Below are 19,933 nucleotides of genomic sequence, written 5' to 3'. Positions count from 1 at the left end.
TTTTAGATCCATGTGAGTACATTTTACTCATCACAATAAGCATGGTTTCTAGGGTGCAAAAAATTATGTTGATCTTAGTGATATCGTGAAACTTCATTCCTCTCAAGTCTCTGTCCAAATCATCTGCTTCTAAGTGCCTTCTGTGTGGTGGGCACTGTTGTCTTTAGGAATGGGATGTGCTTTAATCCCCACAAGAGCTCCCAGTGTATCGGATGGGGATGTGAAGCCTTGGAGAGGGCAGCTAACTTGGCCAGTGGCAGAACCAGGATCCCAGCTCAAGCCCTGTGACTCCAGAGCCTGCATGAGTACTGACTATACCACATTTCCTCCTATCCTGCCTCTTTCCATCCCCCCATCTCTTACTTTCTCCTTCTCCTGAGTCCTTGAAGGATGACAGCTGTAAAAGCTGCACAGATCTTTGTAGCTTCGGCATGTGGCCCTATGCTGAATTGTTCTCCCTTTCCTTAGCCTCTTCTTACAATTCTTATCTTTACATCTGGCCCTGTGTCTTGTCCCCATGTCCTTACATTACTTGAGCTGTTGCCATAAACCTACTGAGATGGTTGCATTTGTTTAAAAAAAGAGAATTTGTGAAGTTTTAACAAAGTAAAGGCTCACCCAGGTGGTTTCTGCAATTGGACTCCAAATCCGCAGATAATAAAGGTAGCGAAAAAATCGTGGTTGGAGTTCTAGAAATATGGGGATTCATATATGAAAAAATATCGTAGGTATGGCTCAAGTTAACTCCTAGAGTGTTTGAAGGAATGAGGTCCTTTGGCTGTTAAGCTTTTGCACATCTATCCATTGGGCATTCATTAAGAGACAGTGTAGCATACTGGTTAAGAGTTGTGTCATGAAGCCAGACTGCTTGGGTTGAACGCCAGATCACCTGCTTTCCTGAGACCTTTGGTAACTTTAACCTCTCTGGTCCTCTGTTTCTTTATATGTAAAATGAGAATAATAATGATAGCTAACTTTTAGGGTGATTGAGAGGATTAAGGCAATCTGTGTATTTAAAATAGTAGGTGATATATTGAAAACTCTGAAAACATATTGGTTAATATTAAGAAGTGTTTACTACACTCTAAAGTTCTGCCTTGGGCTTTGGGACTATAATGGGTAAAGCATCACTGGCATTATGGTACTTTCAGCTTAGGTGGAGAGAAAGGTGGAGAAGATGGCAAGTGTGCATTAGTGCACCAAGGCGACATACAGGTGGTTGTGGGGGTATAGCAGAGTCCTGAGGAAAGATTCCCAGGATGTTCAGGATAAAACTGTAGACCTGGAAAGGATGGCAGAGGTGTTACAGTCAAATTCCCTTTGGAACCTAGAGTGCTTAAATGATTTGTCCCCATTTATTCAGAGGATTTATGGTAGGGCCAGGCCAGAACCTGTACCTGCTGAAACTGAAGTCCGGCCAGAGTGTATCATGTGGCCAGACCTCCCTCCCTGAAGATGTGCACCAATTTGCCAAAACATATTCACCCCCCAAATCATTCTAATCAGCAATGCTTGATGCTGGGGGCAGCTTCTCTGAACTCAAGATTTTAATTGTCTCTGGCTCCTGGGAGCTCTCCTGATAGCAATCTGTGCCAAGCCATCAGAATAATGATGATGGCCATTGTCTTATGTTTACTTTAAAGTTGTCTATCCTGATAATGATCACCTGGCAAAGAGAGAGTCTTATCCTGTTGGACGTTGTAAATATCTAGTTTGAACTTAGAAATCTGGGCAACCAATTCGATTAAAGCCTGGCTCTCACAGATCTGCCTGAGGAACACATAGGTGCTGGAATTAGTCGACTTGGCAACAGAACTGCTAGACCATCTTTTGGGAAGTGTAAGTTGGGTGAGGGGCATAGAAATTGATTGAAGAAGGCATGAGAACCTTAAAGATTTCAGATGGTGTATAATTTATCTGTAATGGGAAAAAGACTTTACTACTGAGATAATATCTTGGGATAAATTTGAAACCACCAGCCGTATTATGGATGTGTTTGTGGATGTATGTGAATTGCAGGGAATGAATTTTTTTTTTCTGTGAATGTGATTTAATGTGGATAAGATGACGAATAAGCTATATGCAAGAAGAGCCCATTTGATATAATGTGCGTAATTTTAAACTTAAAACCATCATGCTCTAGAACTGGAAGGGACCTCAGAGATCAAACTGGTTTGTAGCTAGAGGAGCCGCATCCCAGAGAAAATGAGTGGCTTTGCCTCTAGTACAACTAGAATCCAGATATTTAGACCATTGTGTTTGGAGACTTTTTAAAACATAAGGCTTGATTGCCACAGGCTCATTTTTAGTAATGTATTTTTTTTTTTAACCAATTGTGGTCTTATGGCATTGCTAATCAGAGCCAAACTGATTTTTTCTGGAAGGTGGAACAATTCTTCAGCCCTCTGCATGTGTGGATGCTTGATACAGATAATTTCTGTGACCCCCTAATTAAAACTCAATTATATAAGTTTAGGGAAATTAGGACAATATTATTTATCAAACTTTTGTTTGAGCTATTAATGTGGCTTCTTATGATTTCTCAGCTGATTTAAAAGAATTCAGAGAAAGCCATGTATGCTTTTCTTTTCAAAGAAAAACACTGGTTGCTAGAGGGATTGAGTTTAATATAGTTTCATATCATAGAGGTTTTAATAATGCAGTCTAAAGTATTTGTACATGAATTCATTAAGCCCAGATTAGTCTTATTATAATTACTCAAAAAGTAATTCAATTTAAGAGAAAACATTTTAAATGGATATAAAATACACTGTTAGCTGGGAAGCCATACTGCTCTACTTTATCAGCTCCATAAAGTACTAGCAGATTTGAACATAACTTTCACAGTATACAGAATGCAATCATAAAAAGTATTATTCCTAAATCTATTTTTTTATGTTCTTTCAGTAGTTAAGAGCTTTATCCCTCTGTGCTAGGAATGAGATATACTAGGGATAGTGTGTCATAAAAATCTTAGGGACTTACTAGCTTGCATCTCCTGCACTGTCTCCCAGAGTCAGTGCTGGCTGATGTGTTACAAGCACATGGCCTAAGATTGATGTTGGTAGTGCATTCCCTAGAAAATGTAGCAGAAAGGTACTTCAGGGCTTTAAGAATTTTTTTTTTCTTACTCACAAATACTAAAAGACATTTACTGAGTGCCATGTGCCTTCAGAGGTGCGCCAATGACGGGCAAAGTATTGGTCTTCATTTCTAACATGATAGAAGGTGAGGAGAGGCCAGGGGCAAGGAAAACCATAGAACTTTCCCCGGTCTGCATCCAAAGGGAGGCAGAGAAGAAAAAGAAGAGGGATACAGGGCCTTCCTGCATGAAAGAATGGGTGAGTTTTTGGCATCCAGGGCTGGAGACAGGAGCAAGCCCTTCCGGCTAGTGCTCTGTAACTAAGACTCACCGGGCTGTGTTCAATTCGAGCTGCCTGAGTGTGCCTAGGGGAAACAGGAGGAGCGTAGAAGTGGGCTGTGTGGCCACACGGCTGCCTGAGCTGTCTGGCTTTGGAGACAGGAACTAATCACAGCTCCTGGGTGGTGCCATGGAGGCCAGGCTGGGAGCTCTGGAGGAGCCTTCGCTCTGGCTGTGCTCCAGGAGAGCACAGACTTGCACCTGGATAGGAAAGGGCTCTGCTTAAGTGGTTTGTTGTGTTCAAACTTCAACATTTTATTTAATAAAGCAGCAAAACCCTTTATTTTTTTTTAAGGGAAATGCTTCATAGAACTCCACTGCTCAGCAGAGTGGGTCTTACTCCTGCTGCCCCCTACCTTCTTTGAACCCTAGGTCTCAAGGGTGCATGGCTTCAAACATGGATCAAAGCCCAGGGCAAGGCTGGGTGAGCCCTTTATGTGGTGGCCTTGAGAAATAAGGACAGGTCCAGAAGACATAGGCAATATCAGAGGGCTCTGGCTTTCTGGAACTTCTGGGTTTTCATCACAGCCCTTTAGATCACAAGTGTTTGGAGATATGATGTCATTGGGTCTCTGATCTCAAACATTAATAATTCATTCATCAGGTAATATTTGAGATTGGCTGTAGAGTTTCTTAGTTGCACACAGCTACATGACAAGAAGGAATTAAAATGATTTTATTTTAATGGATTTTTTTTCCATGATGGGTTTACAGTCCTGCACAAGTCATGAAGGCTTTTCAGATAGTAAGCAATCAATATCTGTGTGTTGACTAATAATCCTACAATTCGTAGAGGTCTGAGTACTAGTTACTGTGCATTTTTATATGCATTACCTCATTTAATCTCCACAGCAATTTATGAGGTAGCACAGAAATGAGCTATTGTTAATTTGCATGTTGCTGATGAGTACTGCAAGGCTTGGGGAGGTTAAAGTCATTTGCCCAAGGTCACACAGCCAGACATAGAACTGGCTCTGACTTTAAGACCTGAGCTTTTCATTACACCATCCTACTGCTTATTATTATAACAACATTAACTTTCACTTACTTAACATGTACCATACACCAGCTACTATGTGCTAATTTGCTTTACATGCATCTTGGTTGTTCCTTTGAATTTGAAAGGAAAGTTATATTATCTCCATTTTATAAATGAAGAAACTGAGACCCAGAGGGGTTAAATAGCCCAACATGGCTAGGATGGTAGACTAGCAAGGATTTGAACTTTTATGATTTGGTGCTAAAGTCCATGTCTCTATTCTGATTAAATTACCCAACTGGATCCTCATCCTAGCCCCAGGGTAGGGAAGAAGCTTGTCTCTCCCACCCTCATTGCATAGATGAGAACACAGGCTATAGGAGGTTTCCCCCTGGGCAGGGGCTAGGCCTCATCCCTAGGTCATGGGATCCAGTGGCCATGGTTATGTGGTAACATGGCCCTGAATCGTATTTGGGAGAGAAGGAGTTAATCCAGCCCTCCTTGGGAAGCCCACCTGCCATTTTTGGATCTTGGCTTTGTCAGTGTCAAGCACAACTACTCTGGAGTGCTCTTATTCGACAAGAGAGTAGGCATTGGTCAGCCCACTTTTCAACAGAGAAAAGAAAGAATTCATTTCATTCACAGAGATTGATAGAAGTATGCAGACTGAATTCTAGTTACTCTTCATGTCCATGGATAAAGCTTGCTGGATTTTTAAATTTGGTGAGAGGGTAGCTCTGCTGATCTTGAAATTGATTATGGTTAATGGTGAACCATAGCCCATTCAAGGAAGCAGCATTCATTTCAGCTGTTCCCCATATCCCTTCCTTTGCCCCTGCTTAGTTGGGTCCCAGTAAAATTTACAGTGCTTTACTGTAAAAGCACTTGTACTTGAAAGAGAATTTTCTTTCTGTAGCTCAAACCACAGGAGGACTCACAAGACAGCTATCTCCCCAGGTGAGACTTCTTAAATGGGAGTTAAGTGCATGCATTTTCAAGAAACTAAACTCCCCTCATATATAATTTAACCTAGAAAAGAAGGCAAAATTGAGAGAGTAGTATGATTACATTGTTTGAGAACTGGTAACTTTACCTCCCCCAGTCTTATAGAAGTCAGGCACACTTTCACTGTTTGGCATATCTTTAATGCTGTGGGGTGTGGGCTAAGTGTGATGTTGTAATAATAGTGAAGGTTTCTCTAACCATAGCCATGGACTGAGGATTGAAATAGTAAATTATTCCTAGCAGACTGAATGGGCAATAAGACTGCCATCCAGTTCTCCTCATAAAATAAAGCAATAGATAAATAAAGGAGAGCTAACTCACTTAACCCGCGTGGCTCTGTGCACTGCTAATTATTAACCCAGGCACAGGAGAGGGGTTCACCCAGAGTGTAGTTAAATCATTTTTAATAGAGGTAAACACTGGTCATGTGGATGAGTAGCACTCAAGAAAGTTTTTAATCAGCAACGTTTAGGAATCACCCAGCCTAATTGCTATAACTTATTAATAATAATAAGTAATCTAGTCTTTTTATGGCTCCTGTCTCTGGAGGACTCAGTGCATTAAAGATCTCTGGGGTGTGAATCAGTAGCTGTGGCGGAGGAAGGCAAGTACCCTTGACACTCATTCCTAATGGAAGAAACTGGACATTGAGGCTAGGAAAGACAAATATGAGTTCCTTTTTATTTTCTTCTTCCCTCATCTGAGTCACCAACTTATACATGGCCTTTCATCTATCTATAGGACCAGAATGGCTGCAGGCAGTGGGGGTAGGGCTGGAGAACAGGCTTTCTTTGTTCACGTGAATCACTGGGGTTGAGGGAAGTGAGTGTGAGCAGAGCTTTGTCTCAAGGAGTTGATTTCTTCTGCACAAGTGTCCCTGGTGTCCCTTGGCCTCCACCTAACTGTGGCTGGGTAGGCGCTGGCACCTCCCAGCTCTGTGTTTCTGTGATTTCCCACTTTCCTGGGAAAGCAGAAAGGATGGCACTGAGTCTTACTCTTAGAGTGGGTCTTCACAGCAGCCAGTGGGAGAATGTTGGTGTAAATTGTTTAATTTAACCTGCCCACTACTGAGGTGTGGGTGTTGGAATATCCCCAGGTCATCAGTAAGGAACTTCAAGTTCAAAGCGCTTAAGTGATCCACTACCAGATGACTCCTAGTGATTGGTTAGCCTGAAGGTGAATATCACACTCAAATTTGAGGACCTTTGAATTTTATGAGTGACTGGTTCCTATGGTTTGGGAGTTGGGGGTGATGGATGAACACCAGAGTACATGAGGATAAGAGTAGTTCTGTGGCTAATATCTTCTGAAGTCCAGAATTCTGGGAGGAGGTAAACTGTAGCCAAACAGTACAGGATTTACCTTCTTCTCACTTATTTTTTCTTCTTCTGTCCATAAATCATTTGAGCTTGAGCCTGGATGGCTGCTTCAGTCTGGAAAGGTGAAATTTTGAAGAAGGTACCCAAGCCATTATTATACAGACCAAAAAGCTAACTAATGCTAAGAATGGAATGATTTATGCCACAGACTACAAAAGACATAAATTTAGAGTGTAAATTACAAGATAACTCATGTGCAAAATTGTTGCAATATTTATACTAGTGTTTATTAAAATTTACATTTGAATAAAAGGTGCAAAATGTAAATGAAGCTGAAAAACTTTTTTTTTATCTAAAATAGCTTATATGAAAATCAAGAGACTTTCTTGGAGTAGAAGACATGAATAGTACTCTATGCAGATTTATCTTCTAAAGCATGAAATATACAGTGAAATTGGAAGGAATTGGGTCACTAAATCCCTGCCTGAGGTTCCTCCCTCACTGCCCACTGATACTTTCCAGTGATTCACATCAGTTCTGAATTTCGAAGGAAGTGTCCCTGTCAAAAGCCATGGAGAGGAGGTTGAGGATCCTGGACGAGGATCCTCGACATCCGTCGAGACTGGATCCGTATTTGAAAGACTAATCTTATTTCACTGATGTTTTCAAGGTTGGAAATTTTTGTCTGTATTCATTAGAGGAGAATAATAAATCTCTAATTTGTGCTTTGCTAATAATAGAGATGAGCTTTTGTGCTTCATTAAGGTTAAATGAATCTCATGTGGTCCTCACTAAGTCTTTAATGCCATGTGTCAGTGACCTTGGGAAAAATATCCTACTTCTGTGGGACTCAGTTTCCTCATCTGTAAAATGAGGGGGTTGGACCAGATGAGGACAAACCAGTCCTTTTTCCTTCCTTCCCGTGTGGGAGTGTACCTGCCAGGCAGTTAGGACCCACAGAGATGATTAAAACACGTAACTCTTGTCCTCAGGAGCTCCTGGTCTATATAAATAACTAGCTATAATATGAGCTATAATTGCAATGTGTACAAATTATTCTAGGGGCACACAGGTGGAAACAGTGACTTCCTTCTCTGTGGGGATAGGCTCTGAGAAACTCAACGGTGCCTGTGACATTTCAAGGCTGAGGAGGAGGAGGGCTCCTCCAGGTGTGCAGGCTGGTCAGAGGTGGGTGGTTCTCAAGGCATGTTTGGGGCAGCAAGTGCATGTGACAGGTATAGTTAGGAAGCTGCATGTGGTCCTTTTCAGAGTCTCCGGACAGTGTCGAGGCATGGGGGAGGGTGCCATCCACACAGAATCTGTACCGATGATGAATGACTGAAGCTAGAAAGTAATCCACAGCATGTATAGGTTAGGGCAGAGTTGGAGTTGTCCTTTAATGGGACCACTATGTCCATTAACATCCCAGTTAACTTTCGTGAATGTTAGGGAGAGGGTGGTGTTTTAGCCTACTCCCTGGGCATTGTGAGCCTGCCACCTGTCATACCTGTGCCATAGCCTGGATGTGCCCTTGGGAGCATGTGTATGGTATATGAATGACACCCCTCGTGAGGGTCACATCTGTGAGTGGCATGAAGCTGCTCCCATGGGGATTCTGTCCTTGTGGTCTGTTTAATCCACCAGGTGCATGTTCCATCTCTGAAAGGTGTAAGGCTGTCCACTTTCCCGGGGCTGTCCGGGGAAAGTGGGGCTGTCCACTCTCTGTGACCTTCTAGGAGCTGATGTTGTAGCTGACAACTGGCAGCAAATTTGAGGTTGATGATATAGCCCTTAGTTTTTAATATGAAAGTAGAGTCTTGAAATTCAGATTATAGATGAAAAGCATGACCATTGTTAAAAAATTCAAGTAATACAAAAATGCTTGCATAAAGATGTAAAAAAAGTGACCCCAGATTCCATCACCTGAAGACAAGGATTTCCGGGGCAGAGCTATACACATGCATACTCACATGTAAGTGGGTTCAGGGTACATGTGACATGTTGCCGTCTGATTTTTTTTTTCATTCAGAAGTAATCAGTCTTTCAACAACATCTGAAATGGCTGTACCATAATCCATTGCGTGGGATACGTTGTTTGTGGTGGATTCCCTATAGCCCAATAGGCAATATCCATTGTTTCGTCGTTATACACAATGCTGTGATGAACATTCTTGTAGACTTATTTTGTGCTTTTGCTTATTTCATTAGACTAAATTTCTGGAAGTGGTACCCATAGATCAGGGAGTGTATATTTCACATTTCCTTACATATTGTCAAGCTATCTTCCAGAAGTTTTGTAGCTAACTACAGCCCCATTAGTAGGGTAGGAGCCGGCTCACGTCTGGGTCGTGCTGTTAGTGTTCCTACCAGCACTGTCTTACATCTTTAAGTTACCAAGTGAGAAATATGAGCAGACGAGTACTTTTGGGGTGGTTGGGAGGCAGCAGAAGCAGAACAAGTCAGAATGCTCATGAGAGATGTCAAAAAGGACCTGTTGTATGCACATCTGTTTACGAGAAGATACGTTACAAAGATACTCATCACAATTCCTAATTGTCAAACACTGAAAACAGTCCAAATGTCCATCAACATTACAAGGGGAAAATAAATTAGGATATAATCACACAGTGGAGTACTATATAGCAAAGAGAATGAATGATCTACTGCTGCATGCTACGTGGAGCATGGGTGACTCCCACAGTCACTATGGAGCAAAAAATGGTAAACAGAAAAGATATATACCAAGTGAGTCCATTTATATAAAGTTTTAAAACAGGAAAAAGTGAATGGAAGGTGTTACAAGTCGAGATTACCCTTTGAGGGATATTAGTGACTCCTTGTTCATTTGTGCCTTTTGCTAGAGGCATGTTTCCCAGTGCCAGACAGAGTGCTTGGCATCTGGCCTTTCAAATATTTGTTGAAATAAAAATCAATTTTTTTTTCACCTTTTGACAAACTTTGACCTAGGATTGATGTGACGGCACAGTGTTAGTAGTTGTGAGTTATGATATGGAGAATTCATACAAATGATTTTCTTCTGTGATTTAAATATGAAACCTTAGTGTATTCATAGACCCCCCTCCTCTGCTTATTCTCTTGTGTGGTATTGTTGCTTCTGTGTTATTTATAAACCAGTCAGACACTTCGTGGTGGATGAAGAGACAGGTTTTAGAATCAGACATTTGGGTTCAATGCCAAGCCCACTGCTTGCTTCTCTGAGGCCTTGGATGAGTTACCTAACTTTCCCCAATCTCACTTCCCTTAGTTTGTTTAGTAAGGATGAGAAATACAATCTACTCTCTAGGGTCATTGTGAAAAATAATAATATTAATATTAATAATAACTACCAAATTATGTTTGCTACGTGCCGGACACTGATCTAAGCTCTTAAAACATAGGACCTAATTTGTTTGATCTTTCCAATACTCCTATCTATTTGTGGTTTAGGAAATGCAAGCCACAGTGTTACTAAGTGTTGAGCCAGGATTTAAATCCAGGAGTTTCATTCCAGAGCCTGAGCTCTTAACCACTTCCTCCTAGTTAAAGGAAATATTATACAAAGAGCGCTCAGCAAAGTCAGCATATGTTAGCTGTGATTATCATCATTGTCATTTTCAGCGACATCATTATTAATATTTTTTTTCTCCCCTCTCTCCCGCTCTCCTCCCTTGTTTCTCCACCCGCCTGGCAGATGTGTTACAGCAAGGTAAGTTCACCGTCTCCTGCCTGCTTCTTCATTGGCTGGGCTCTTTTGGAAACAAGGGTGTGGTCTGTGTGCAGAGGGTTATGGAGCTTTGCATTCTCTGTGGTCTTATCATGCGGGCTTTAGGAGACACCACGGGGACAGTGGCCTAAGGTGGCCTAAAGTGCCATAGGGCTCTCTGGGCCTCTCTGGGCCTCTGGTGCCCAGACTCTGCCTGTGGACCATGCTTGGAGGTAGGGTGGGGGCTGGGCAGTTTGGGCAGGCACACTGGGGAGAGTCATTGCTGGGTCCCCATCAGGGAACAGGTGTCCTTGGGACTCGTGGGACTGGTGGGGAACAGGTGTCTCTGGGATGAGGGTTCGGGTAGAAGGTCCCTGTCCCTCTGGGCTTCTGTATCAAGGCCAGCTGCTACTTGAGCAGGGCTCTGTATGCTGGCTCCATGTGGGGATTTCTTTTCTTTGCCAAATGTATCACTGTCCTGAGAGGGGTTGTAGACATGACCATGGCATAACCCCTTCAACCCAGGTGTCCCTGGCAACCCCTCCAGCTGGGCCTGTGACAGAGATGGAGCCCGGCGATCATGTGTAGTGTCTAACCTGTCTTGCCAGCCAAAGTCATGCATTCTGGGGAACTGGAGATGGAAAGTCTAACTACGTCTCCTGGCATGCATTATAGTTCTCACCAAGGATGCACAACTAGCTCTCGTGCTCTGGGATCCAGAGGGAGACTCTTAGGCTTGGCCTTGTCGAACCTCCCAGACACACATTAAAGGGATGCCGCCTCTCTCTCTCTCTCTCTCTTTTTTTAAATCACAGTCTGGAACCACTGGGTACGATCGGCAGGGCATAACTGTATTCGCGAGCTGGGAAATACGTTTGTGGCACACGTTTGCTGTGTCTTTCATGAATCCAAGGCTGGCTTAGAATAAAAGACACCGGTTTAAAAATATATCTAGGCATCCCATAAATAGCTTCTGAATAATCTTACAGGCTTGATATTTTCACAACGATTATTTCAGCCCAAACATGCAGTGTGTGTTATGGAGAATGTCTGCTTGCTCTGATAGAAGCGCAGTTGTGGGTAACAATGAGGGGACTGTTGTGTTTGTCTTTTAAGAGTCTGGAGTCATAGACCTACTTTTATAAATAATTCATAAATCCCAACAAGCTATAAGTAATAAGTTCCATTTGGCTAGAGACTAAGAGATGAGCAAAATTGAAAAGGTGCCGTGACTGTTGATGTAGTGAAAGCCCTGCTGCCAGGGCCCCTTGCTGCAGTGTGTTTTCTTCCTTGACAAATTGGGGGTTCATGGAGATGCTCTGGGAGGAAAAGAGGCTTTTTTTTTTTTTTTTTTTTTTTTTGCATGAGCTAGAATACGAGTGCCACCCAGCTCTGAATTACATTCTCTTTTTGTGACACAAAACACGCTTGAGTTTGGGAAGTCTTCCTGGAGCATGAGTGCTGAAGCACTGGGAGAATGGGGAGAGAAAAGGCTTGTAGCAGAACTGGCTTTTCTCCCAACAACCGGGAGCATTCACCGTTGTCATGGTTGGTATAAAAAAAAAAATGGCTTATTAGGCTACCTATGTCAAGTTTGCCTCCTTTTATTATCAGTCATGCCACTTGATTGATAGGGTTTGCCTGTCAGATGCAATGATATGCAGAGCAGAAGTTATAATCATCTGCAAATCACTGGCTATCAGGACTTGATAGCATCTTCCAGAGACGGAAGCTGCTAGCTGCCCGTTGCCCCGTGTAAGATATTAGTGGGATTTCAAATGAAGAGAACTGAACTTGTTTTTGTGAATTATTTACGTGGCTCTGGCCTTCTAGGACCATTTCATATGGAGGCACATTCTCTGAAACAGTAGCAGGGAACCCATCAGCTCGTGCCCCCTCCTTCCCTTTGCTTCTGGTCATTCTGCCAAGGAAATTAATGCTCAGTAACACGCGACAGTTTAAATGTGTTGGTGATGGTCACATCAGACCAAGACAAAAGGTTCTGCGTCTTACAGATAGTCTAAAACGTGACTTCACAATGTCTTCTGTGGTTGAAAAAACTCTGTTCCAGAATTGTGCCATTAATTCAAAACACGGGAGCCACAGGGTGCTAGAAAGAAACAACCAGAAAACGCCGTGGCATTCCACTGGGTGGAAACCGAGGCCCATCTACACACACCTTGGGAACTCTGAGCGGCTTTGACCTCCTGACCCTGCCATGGGCATCCAGGCCCAGGCGCCTTTGGCTTGCCCTAGGAGGAGCCAGGAGCAGTTGCAGGAGAAGCTGCTTGGAGGGTGTGTGCTTCTGGCAGGGAGAGTGAGGCCCATGTGCCCGAGGAGTGCCTGCGTGTTTGGGCTGCTGTGCACCCTGGCAGGCAGAAGAGAGAGGTAGCCTGGCAAGCTGACAACATCAGACGTTCTCAGAGGAAACCGAAGTTATTTCCCCTGGATTGCATTATCTTTTATTTCACTACAGATCAATCTTGTTAGAGGAGGTGACAGCGCGGCAGCTACTGTGGAGCCTTTCTTCCCTGTGTCCGTGGTGTGTGCATGTGGGGACGTGTTTCTGCCCTGCTCCTCTGCCATTTTATAGCTTGTTTCATTTCTTTCATCTGTAAAGGCCACTTGCTGTGGTTAGACCACAGGACATGAGGACCGTCAAGGACCAGTGGGCCCGCAGCTGGGCCTTCTGTGTATATGAGTTCCAGGGCCGTGGGGCCACGTTTTCAAGGAGCCTTAATTGACACACGTTCTCTGTTGTCCACAGAGCTCATGCACCATTGGATGGCTCTCAGAAATGCCGACGAGCCATAGAGCTGCTCTTCACAACATCAAATGCAGTTGAAAACGCTGTATCTGCACACGTGTTTTGAATCTCGAGTTTTAGAGCACTTTTATATCAATCGTTTAATAATGAAGTCAGGACCACACACACACACACACACACACACACACATACACACACACGCCTCATTTGAAGTTACTGAAGCACCTTTTGAATACTCATCCATGGGCTCAACCTTGATTCTGAAATCGAACAGAAACCGAGTGAGTGGCTTGGAAATCAGAGCGATGCCACTCAGCAGGGTGTTTGAAAGTGTAAGTGGGCAAAGTATAAAGACTTCACCATTGAGTTAATTCTGTGCTCCGTGCTGTGAACTGAAGTCCCTGATAGACTCCGAGCCCGAAGAGGCATAGCCTTTCCTTCTGCACAGCTCTCGCCTGGAGCTGGGGTCTTGCTATTAAAGAGATTTTTCTTTCAGCTCAAGTAATACCTCTCAGACACAGTGCACTGGTTTATTTTGCAACCGGTAAATATGTGCCAGGCACTTCCTAGACCTTGAGGATGAGGGGATGGACAGGACAGCAGGGGCTCTGTGCTGCTCATGGAAATTACTGTCTAGCTTGGGGGACCCTGGTGCCAAGCATGCCACAAAACAAACAAGGTGAATTCTGAGGGATACAAGCAGTGAAGACAATGTCACAGGATGATGTGTTCATGGCTAGGAGGGCCATTTTAATGGGATGGTGAGAGAATGCCAAGAAGGACCAGCTATTGGAGGATGTAGAGGAACCCCACTAGGCAGGAACACCCCAATATTCCAGAATCAGAAGGAGGCTGGTGTGGCAGGAGCTCGCAAGGGAGGGAGAGCATTGTGTGAAATGAGGAAATGAGAAGAGGGTAGGAGTGTACACTGGAGATTGGAGGAAAGAAGTCAGCAGTGGGTTTTAAGCAAAAGAGTGCTGTGGTTGATTTATATGAAATATTTATATGAAATATTGCCACACTGGCTGCCACAAAAATGCATAAAAAGTGTGTGAGAAGTTAAAATCAGGACCAGGGCTGAGTGCTGAGTTGGCTCAGGCCGAGCTGATATGGGGACCTGCCCACAGACCCTAAGCACTCCCCTCCGAGGGTCTCTGCAGCCCCATTCCTGGCCAGCTTGCCTCCACTAAGTGTCCCACTTTCTGCTCACTTTACCTGTGGGGAGGATTGTGCCCAGAACTTACACCTCCTCTCCTTAAGGCTGGCAAGTTGTGCACATCAAGGGCATCATTAAAATACCCCTATACTTATCTTTAGATTTTAAAGAGCTACTTTTCTCCAATATACATATATATGTGTATCATACATTATTATATATTAATATATACATTACATGCTCAGGAGACCTCAGTTTGGCTCCCAGCAAGGTTGCCTTTTGGGGGGCTAATGGGCTAGTTGCTTTGCCCTGTAGCTTCAGTTTTCCTATCTGTAAAATGAGAGAATTGGGGAGATTTGTGACCCAACTTGGCTTCCTGCTAATGCTTTATCTTGATAAGTTGTAATTGTATTTGAGTCCAGAAATATCCCATACTACAGGTTATGACTGTTCTCTAAAGAACTTGGGTGAAAGCAGAGGCTTCCCTAGTGGCTGGGAATTATGGTTAAAAGATTATGGTTTTGGAAGTCTAACCTACTCATAAGCCCATTTTGAAGCATCAACTCTGGAATTCACAATGGATGGCATTGCTTTTACTAATTTGAAGAGAACAATAAATCATAGTTTGGTTTCTGGCAGCCTGGCCAAGCCTAGTAATCGTTGGGGTGGACTTGTGGAAGCAGGGACCACTGCCATTTATAATGTGTTTGACTTGAGCTCTTTAGCATATTTCAAACTCTTGGTCAAACTGCTGAGGCTGGATCTCAGGTTTTCCCCAACCACTTCAGAAAATCCCATCTATTATAAAGCTCTGACCCTTTAGCCATGAATTATGGTTCCCTTGGTAATGTTATACAATATGAAATATTGTTTTCTTTATGAGTATGGGATTTGGGTGAATAAATTAAATCTATTGTTACCATTTCCAGCTAAAAATTCCAAGTTGTCGTGAGTTGTTAACGAGTAAATGAGAAAAATGCGTTAACATTTTTATGATGGAAAGTGATTGGTTCCCTGATCACACTTCCCATATGCTAATATTGATTATGTATGTATATTATTCCCCATCCTGTCCAGAATCAGTAGGATATTCTGAGCTATGTAGGAAATGCATCCATCTTACCAGCACAAACTGAGCAAAGTTACCATTTAATTTTACATAGATTCACTTTGTGTGAGTGTGTGTGTGTGGTGTATGAGGAAAAGGATAACCATATTTAAATAATTGCATTTTCTGAGATGCTTTATCACATTCTGTGTGGGCTGTGTTGAGAGGCCTGTTCACTGCCAGGTGACCTTGAAAGAGGTTTGTCTTTGTAGCTGATTCATCTTGTGCCCATTTCAATCCCAGGGTATAAGTTTGGGGTGAGGTTTTCGAAGCCTCTCCTCCCAGTAACTTGTGTTTCAAAATTGCCAGATCAGTAAAGGGAAACTTTTAGGTTCTTCTGTTGAAATGGTTACTGATAAGTTTAAATTTTTGTTTTATTGATGAGGGTAATAGTAATAATGAGGGTAATAGTAATAATGATGAGGGTCATAGTAGTAATAATTATGCCACGTTTGTATACCTCCTGTATTCCAGGCATTGGAACAGGTACTTCGCATACATTTTCTCATAGAATCTCCCTCCCAATTTTATAAAATAGGTATAAAAATCCCGCTTTACAGAGGGGAAAACTGAGGCATAGAGGGGAATCGACCTTGTGGCAGTTATATAACTAGTGAGTGGTAGAGCCTTTTTTTTTTTTATGGAGAAGTTTTATTCTCACAACAGTTTTGGGTTTTCAGAAACATGGTACAGAGAACTCCCATATACCCCATACTCTGTTTCTTCTATTTTTAATTTCTTACATTAGTATGGTACATTTGTTACAATTAATGACCCAATATTGATCCATTATTATTCACTGAACTCCACAAATTCCCTTAGTTTTTGCCTGATGTCCTTTTTCTATTCTGGGATCCCATCCAGGAGACCACATTATATTTGGTTGTCATGTCTCCTTAGTCTCATCTTGGCTGTGACAGTTTCTAAGACTTCTCTTGTTTCTGATGACCTTGACAGCTTTGAGGAGTACTGGTATTTTGAGGAATATGTTGTAGGATGCCCCTCTCTTGGAATGTGTCTGATGTTTTTTCATGATTATAGTGAGGTTATGGATTTTGGGAAGATTGCAGAGGTAAAGTGCTGTTTTGCATCATGTCATATAAAAGGCCCCTACTATCAACATGATCTATGACTATTGATGTTAATCTTTATCACTTGGCTGAAGTAGTGTTTGTCAAGTTTCTCCACTGTGAGGTTACTTTCCCTCCTCCTTTCCATAGTGTACTCTGGAAGGAAATCTATGCATAACCCACTATTAAGGAGTGAGGAATTAGGCTCCATATCATTGAGGGGAGAGTAGCTACATAAATTATTCTTTTGCATGGGAGATTTGGCTCTTAGCCCTTATTTATTAATTTATTCAATCACTTATTTAGATCGATATGGAGTCATGTGTATATATTTTCTACCTGGAGTTATAGTGCAGTACAACTTTATTTAATTTCTTGATCTGGCCACTGGGAGCTTTTTCCTTTAGCTTGTTGTGCCCCTTTGACGTATCCCTGTCAGTTTTTGGCTGAGCATTTGTACCATATTTTCTGATACTATAAGATGCACCAGGCTCATCTTGTCTCATTCTTGTCCTAGATTCAGCCATTTCTTTAAGGAGATGGAGAATGCTATTAGAAACCAAGATCTGGGAGCTAGGTGTGCTCATTGCTACCGGGGTGTCATTTCTTTTAAGACCTCTCAGCTGACAGAGCAAAGAAATAGAAGTGTGCATACTCACCCACATATATATGTATATTTATTTCTATGTGTAACTAGATATATCTGTGTTAAGCCTGAATTCTTGCTAAGATTTCTAACTCTAGCCTATTACCACATGAATCATCCTGGCTTCCTCCCTTTATCTGTACATTCTTGCTCCCAAGGTGAGACACCTGAGCCAAGATTTTGAACTCAGGTAGTTTGACTTCTGGCCCTGCAATATGCTGTCCTGATTTTTCACAGTAACATGCTGTCCACAGGCTTTTAAATACCTCTTGGAGGGACACAATCACAAATCCTTGACCTTTCTCAAGGCCCAACATCATGTCCCAGTTGCAGAGAGGTGAGATTATTGAGTACATATCTTAGGCTGGGCTGCTATAACAAAATACTATAAACTGTGGGGGCTCAGCAACAAACATTATTTTTCATGGTTCTGGAGGCAGCAAGTCCTAGATCAAGATGCTGGCAGATTCTGTGTCTGCTGAGAACCCACTAACTGGTTCATAGATGGCCTTCATCTTGTTGTGTCATCACATGGTAGAAGCAGGGAAAGAGATCTCAGGGGTCCCTTTAATAAGGGTACTAATCTCATTCATGAGGGCCCTATTGTCATGATCTAACCATCTCCCAAAGGTCCCACCTCCTAATACCATCACACTGGGATCAGGATTTCAACATACGAATTTGGGAAGGCGACGCAAGCATTCAGTCCATCACAGTGCCTCTCTGCTTCCACACCAGACCCAGGCTTGCTGTCATGACTTCTCAGCTAGTTCTAGCTCTGCAAGCTTCTAAGTGGGTTCGTCTTTTCTAGAGCGGAGGCTGATTGAATAGTGCCTTGTTTCTGAGGTAAGACATTTGCACTTTCTCCCATAGTCTGGGCAGGCCAGGGATGAAACAACTTGTCTATTTATAATATTCCATCCGTTGAGTACTTAAACTCTCCTGCACCTTCCTTAGATTGATGGCTGCTTATTGGAGTCCTTTAAATTGCTGAGTGTATCTTGGGGACAGATTTGAGGCTGTGTTTTCTGCTTAGGCAGGAGGGTGCTTGAGAGGTTGAGCCTGTTTATATGTTTGGGCTGCACCCATCTGTCAGTGTCCCCCAGCTGCCTCTCTCTGGTGCCTACCCAATCTGCAAGATGCCTGGGCTAGTACACTATCCACCCCCCGGCCCCCGCCCCAGGCAGAGGAAATGTTCTAACTCAGAGGCTTGCCCATGACAGCTACCTTTAGCAGCCGCTGATAGGGGCGCCTGTGGAGACAGCTGGTGACCATTTGCGAATGCCTTCTGTACCTCTGGTGCATCTGGTCCCCTCTAGCCCAGCGGTCAGGGAGTGGAGTCTTTTGAACCCCATGATGTCAGGGAGCTTCATTCCAGTTGTTTTTGGAATATGGCTTGCCAAAAGCCATGGAACATACAAACAATTGTTGACTTATTCATATATTTTGTTCACAGACGAAGCAATCTTTTGGGAATCAGTTTGTGAGCTGATAGAAATATGCTGAAACATGATATTTTAGATAGCTTGAGCAATGATTTTAAAATCTAGGCAGCAAAGGCAAAACTTGTTTTAGGAAGCTGAAGGAAACCATTGTAGCTTTTTGAGCAGTTCTCTACCATGTACTGGGCACATGATATAACTATTGATGCTGTGTGTGGGGCAGCAGGGGATAAAGTTGGCCTCTCCTTACTTTAGCTTATGCCAGGCACATACATGAACTCATTTCTTCCCCAGAATTAACCCTAAAAGTTCACACACTCCTTTATGACCATTTTAACCCCATTTTTCAGATGCTAAAATAGATTCAAAAAGCTTCAGTAATTTTACCTTGTAGAAGGTCTCCCAGCTAGAGAAGGATTGAATCTGAGTTTAGACACAGGCAGTTAGACTTGGTCTGAATTCTCAATGACCACATCATACATCCTGGAGGGACCAGGAGACTATGTTGGGCTTGCCAGTAGATCAGGATAGACGGTGCCATTATCATATGAGAGGTCCCAACCAAACCCCAGAGAAGTGAAAGAGTGTGTCCCACTAGAAGACTCATGTACTCCAGTCTTCATAGCAGCTTTATTAATTTAGCCAAATAGTGCAGAGAGCCCAGGTGCCTATGAATAAGAGAAAGGACAGTTAGTGTACCCACAGAATAGAATGCCACTCAAAAATAGAAAAAATAGGAATGCAGAATGTTGATGCACACAATGTGGATGAATCTCAGAAATGTTGGGCTGAGTCAAAGAAGCCTTTCACAAAAGAGAATGCTGTATGTATGAGTCCATTTACATGAAATTCTTAAAACTAATCTGTAATGGACAAAATTCAGAACATTGGTTGCCTCTGGGGCAATGGGAGTGAAGAGGCAGGAGGGGGCTCCCTGAGCTATGGAAAGACTCTCTCTTGATGGGAGTTGGGCCTTCGCAGAGGTGTGCATTTGCCAAAACTCATAGCATGTTCGCATAAGGCTTGTGCATTATGTGTTTGTCAATTTTACCCTAAAAAGAAAAACTTGAAAACAAATATTAAACACCAGTTAATGATGTGCACAAGGAAGTATTCAGAGGCAAGTGCACTATGTCTCCAATTTATTCTGAAATGCTTCTAAAAAACCAAAAAGATGTATTGATGGGTGGATAGAGGGACAGATAGATGGGTAAATCTGTGATAAAGCCAGTAGGGAACAATGTTAATCATTCATGTCAGTGGCAGGTATATGGGTTTTCACTGTAAATTCTTTCAACTCTGTTGTGTGTTTGAGAA

At 42.7% G+C, this 19,933-nt stretch overlaps 1 protein-coding gene across 4 annotated transcripts in view; it reads left to right on the top strand.

Annotated features, from left to right (window-relative positions):
• GFRA1 (GDNF family receptor alpha 1) overlaps positions 1 to 19,933 on the top strand; it is a 203,101-nt gene that overhangs the window by 52,143 nt on the left and 131,025 nt on the right. For 3 of the 4 annotated variants that reach the window (XM_038578891.1, XM_038578889.1, XM_038578890.1), the window contains one exon: positions 10,416 to 10,430. The exons of the other annotated variant lie outside the window; for it this stretch is intronic. In XM_038578891.1, coding sequence (XP_038434819.1) covers positions 10,416 to 10,430 — 15 coding nt within the window. The remainder of the gene's footprint in view (positions 1 to 10,415; positions 10,431 to 19,933) is intronic. 4 annotated transcript variants of the gene reach the window in all.

The sequence above is a fragment of the Canis lupus genome, chromosome 28 (assembly GCF_011100685.1).
Source record: "Canis lupus familiaris isolate Mischka breed German Shepherd chromosome 28, alternate assembly UU_Cfam_GSD_1.0, whole genome shotgun sequence".
NCBI lineage: Eukaryota > Metazoa > Chordata > Mammalia > Carnivora > Canidae > Canis > Canis lupus.
This window is presented reverse-complemented; position numbering and strand designations above follow the sequence as displayed.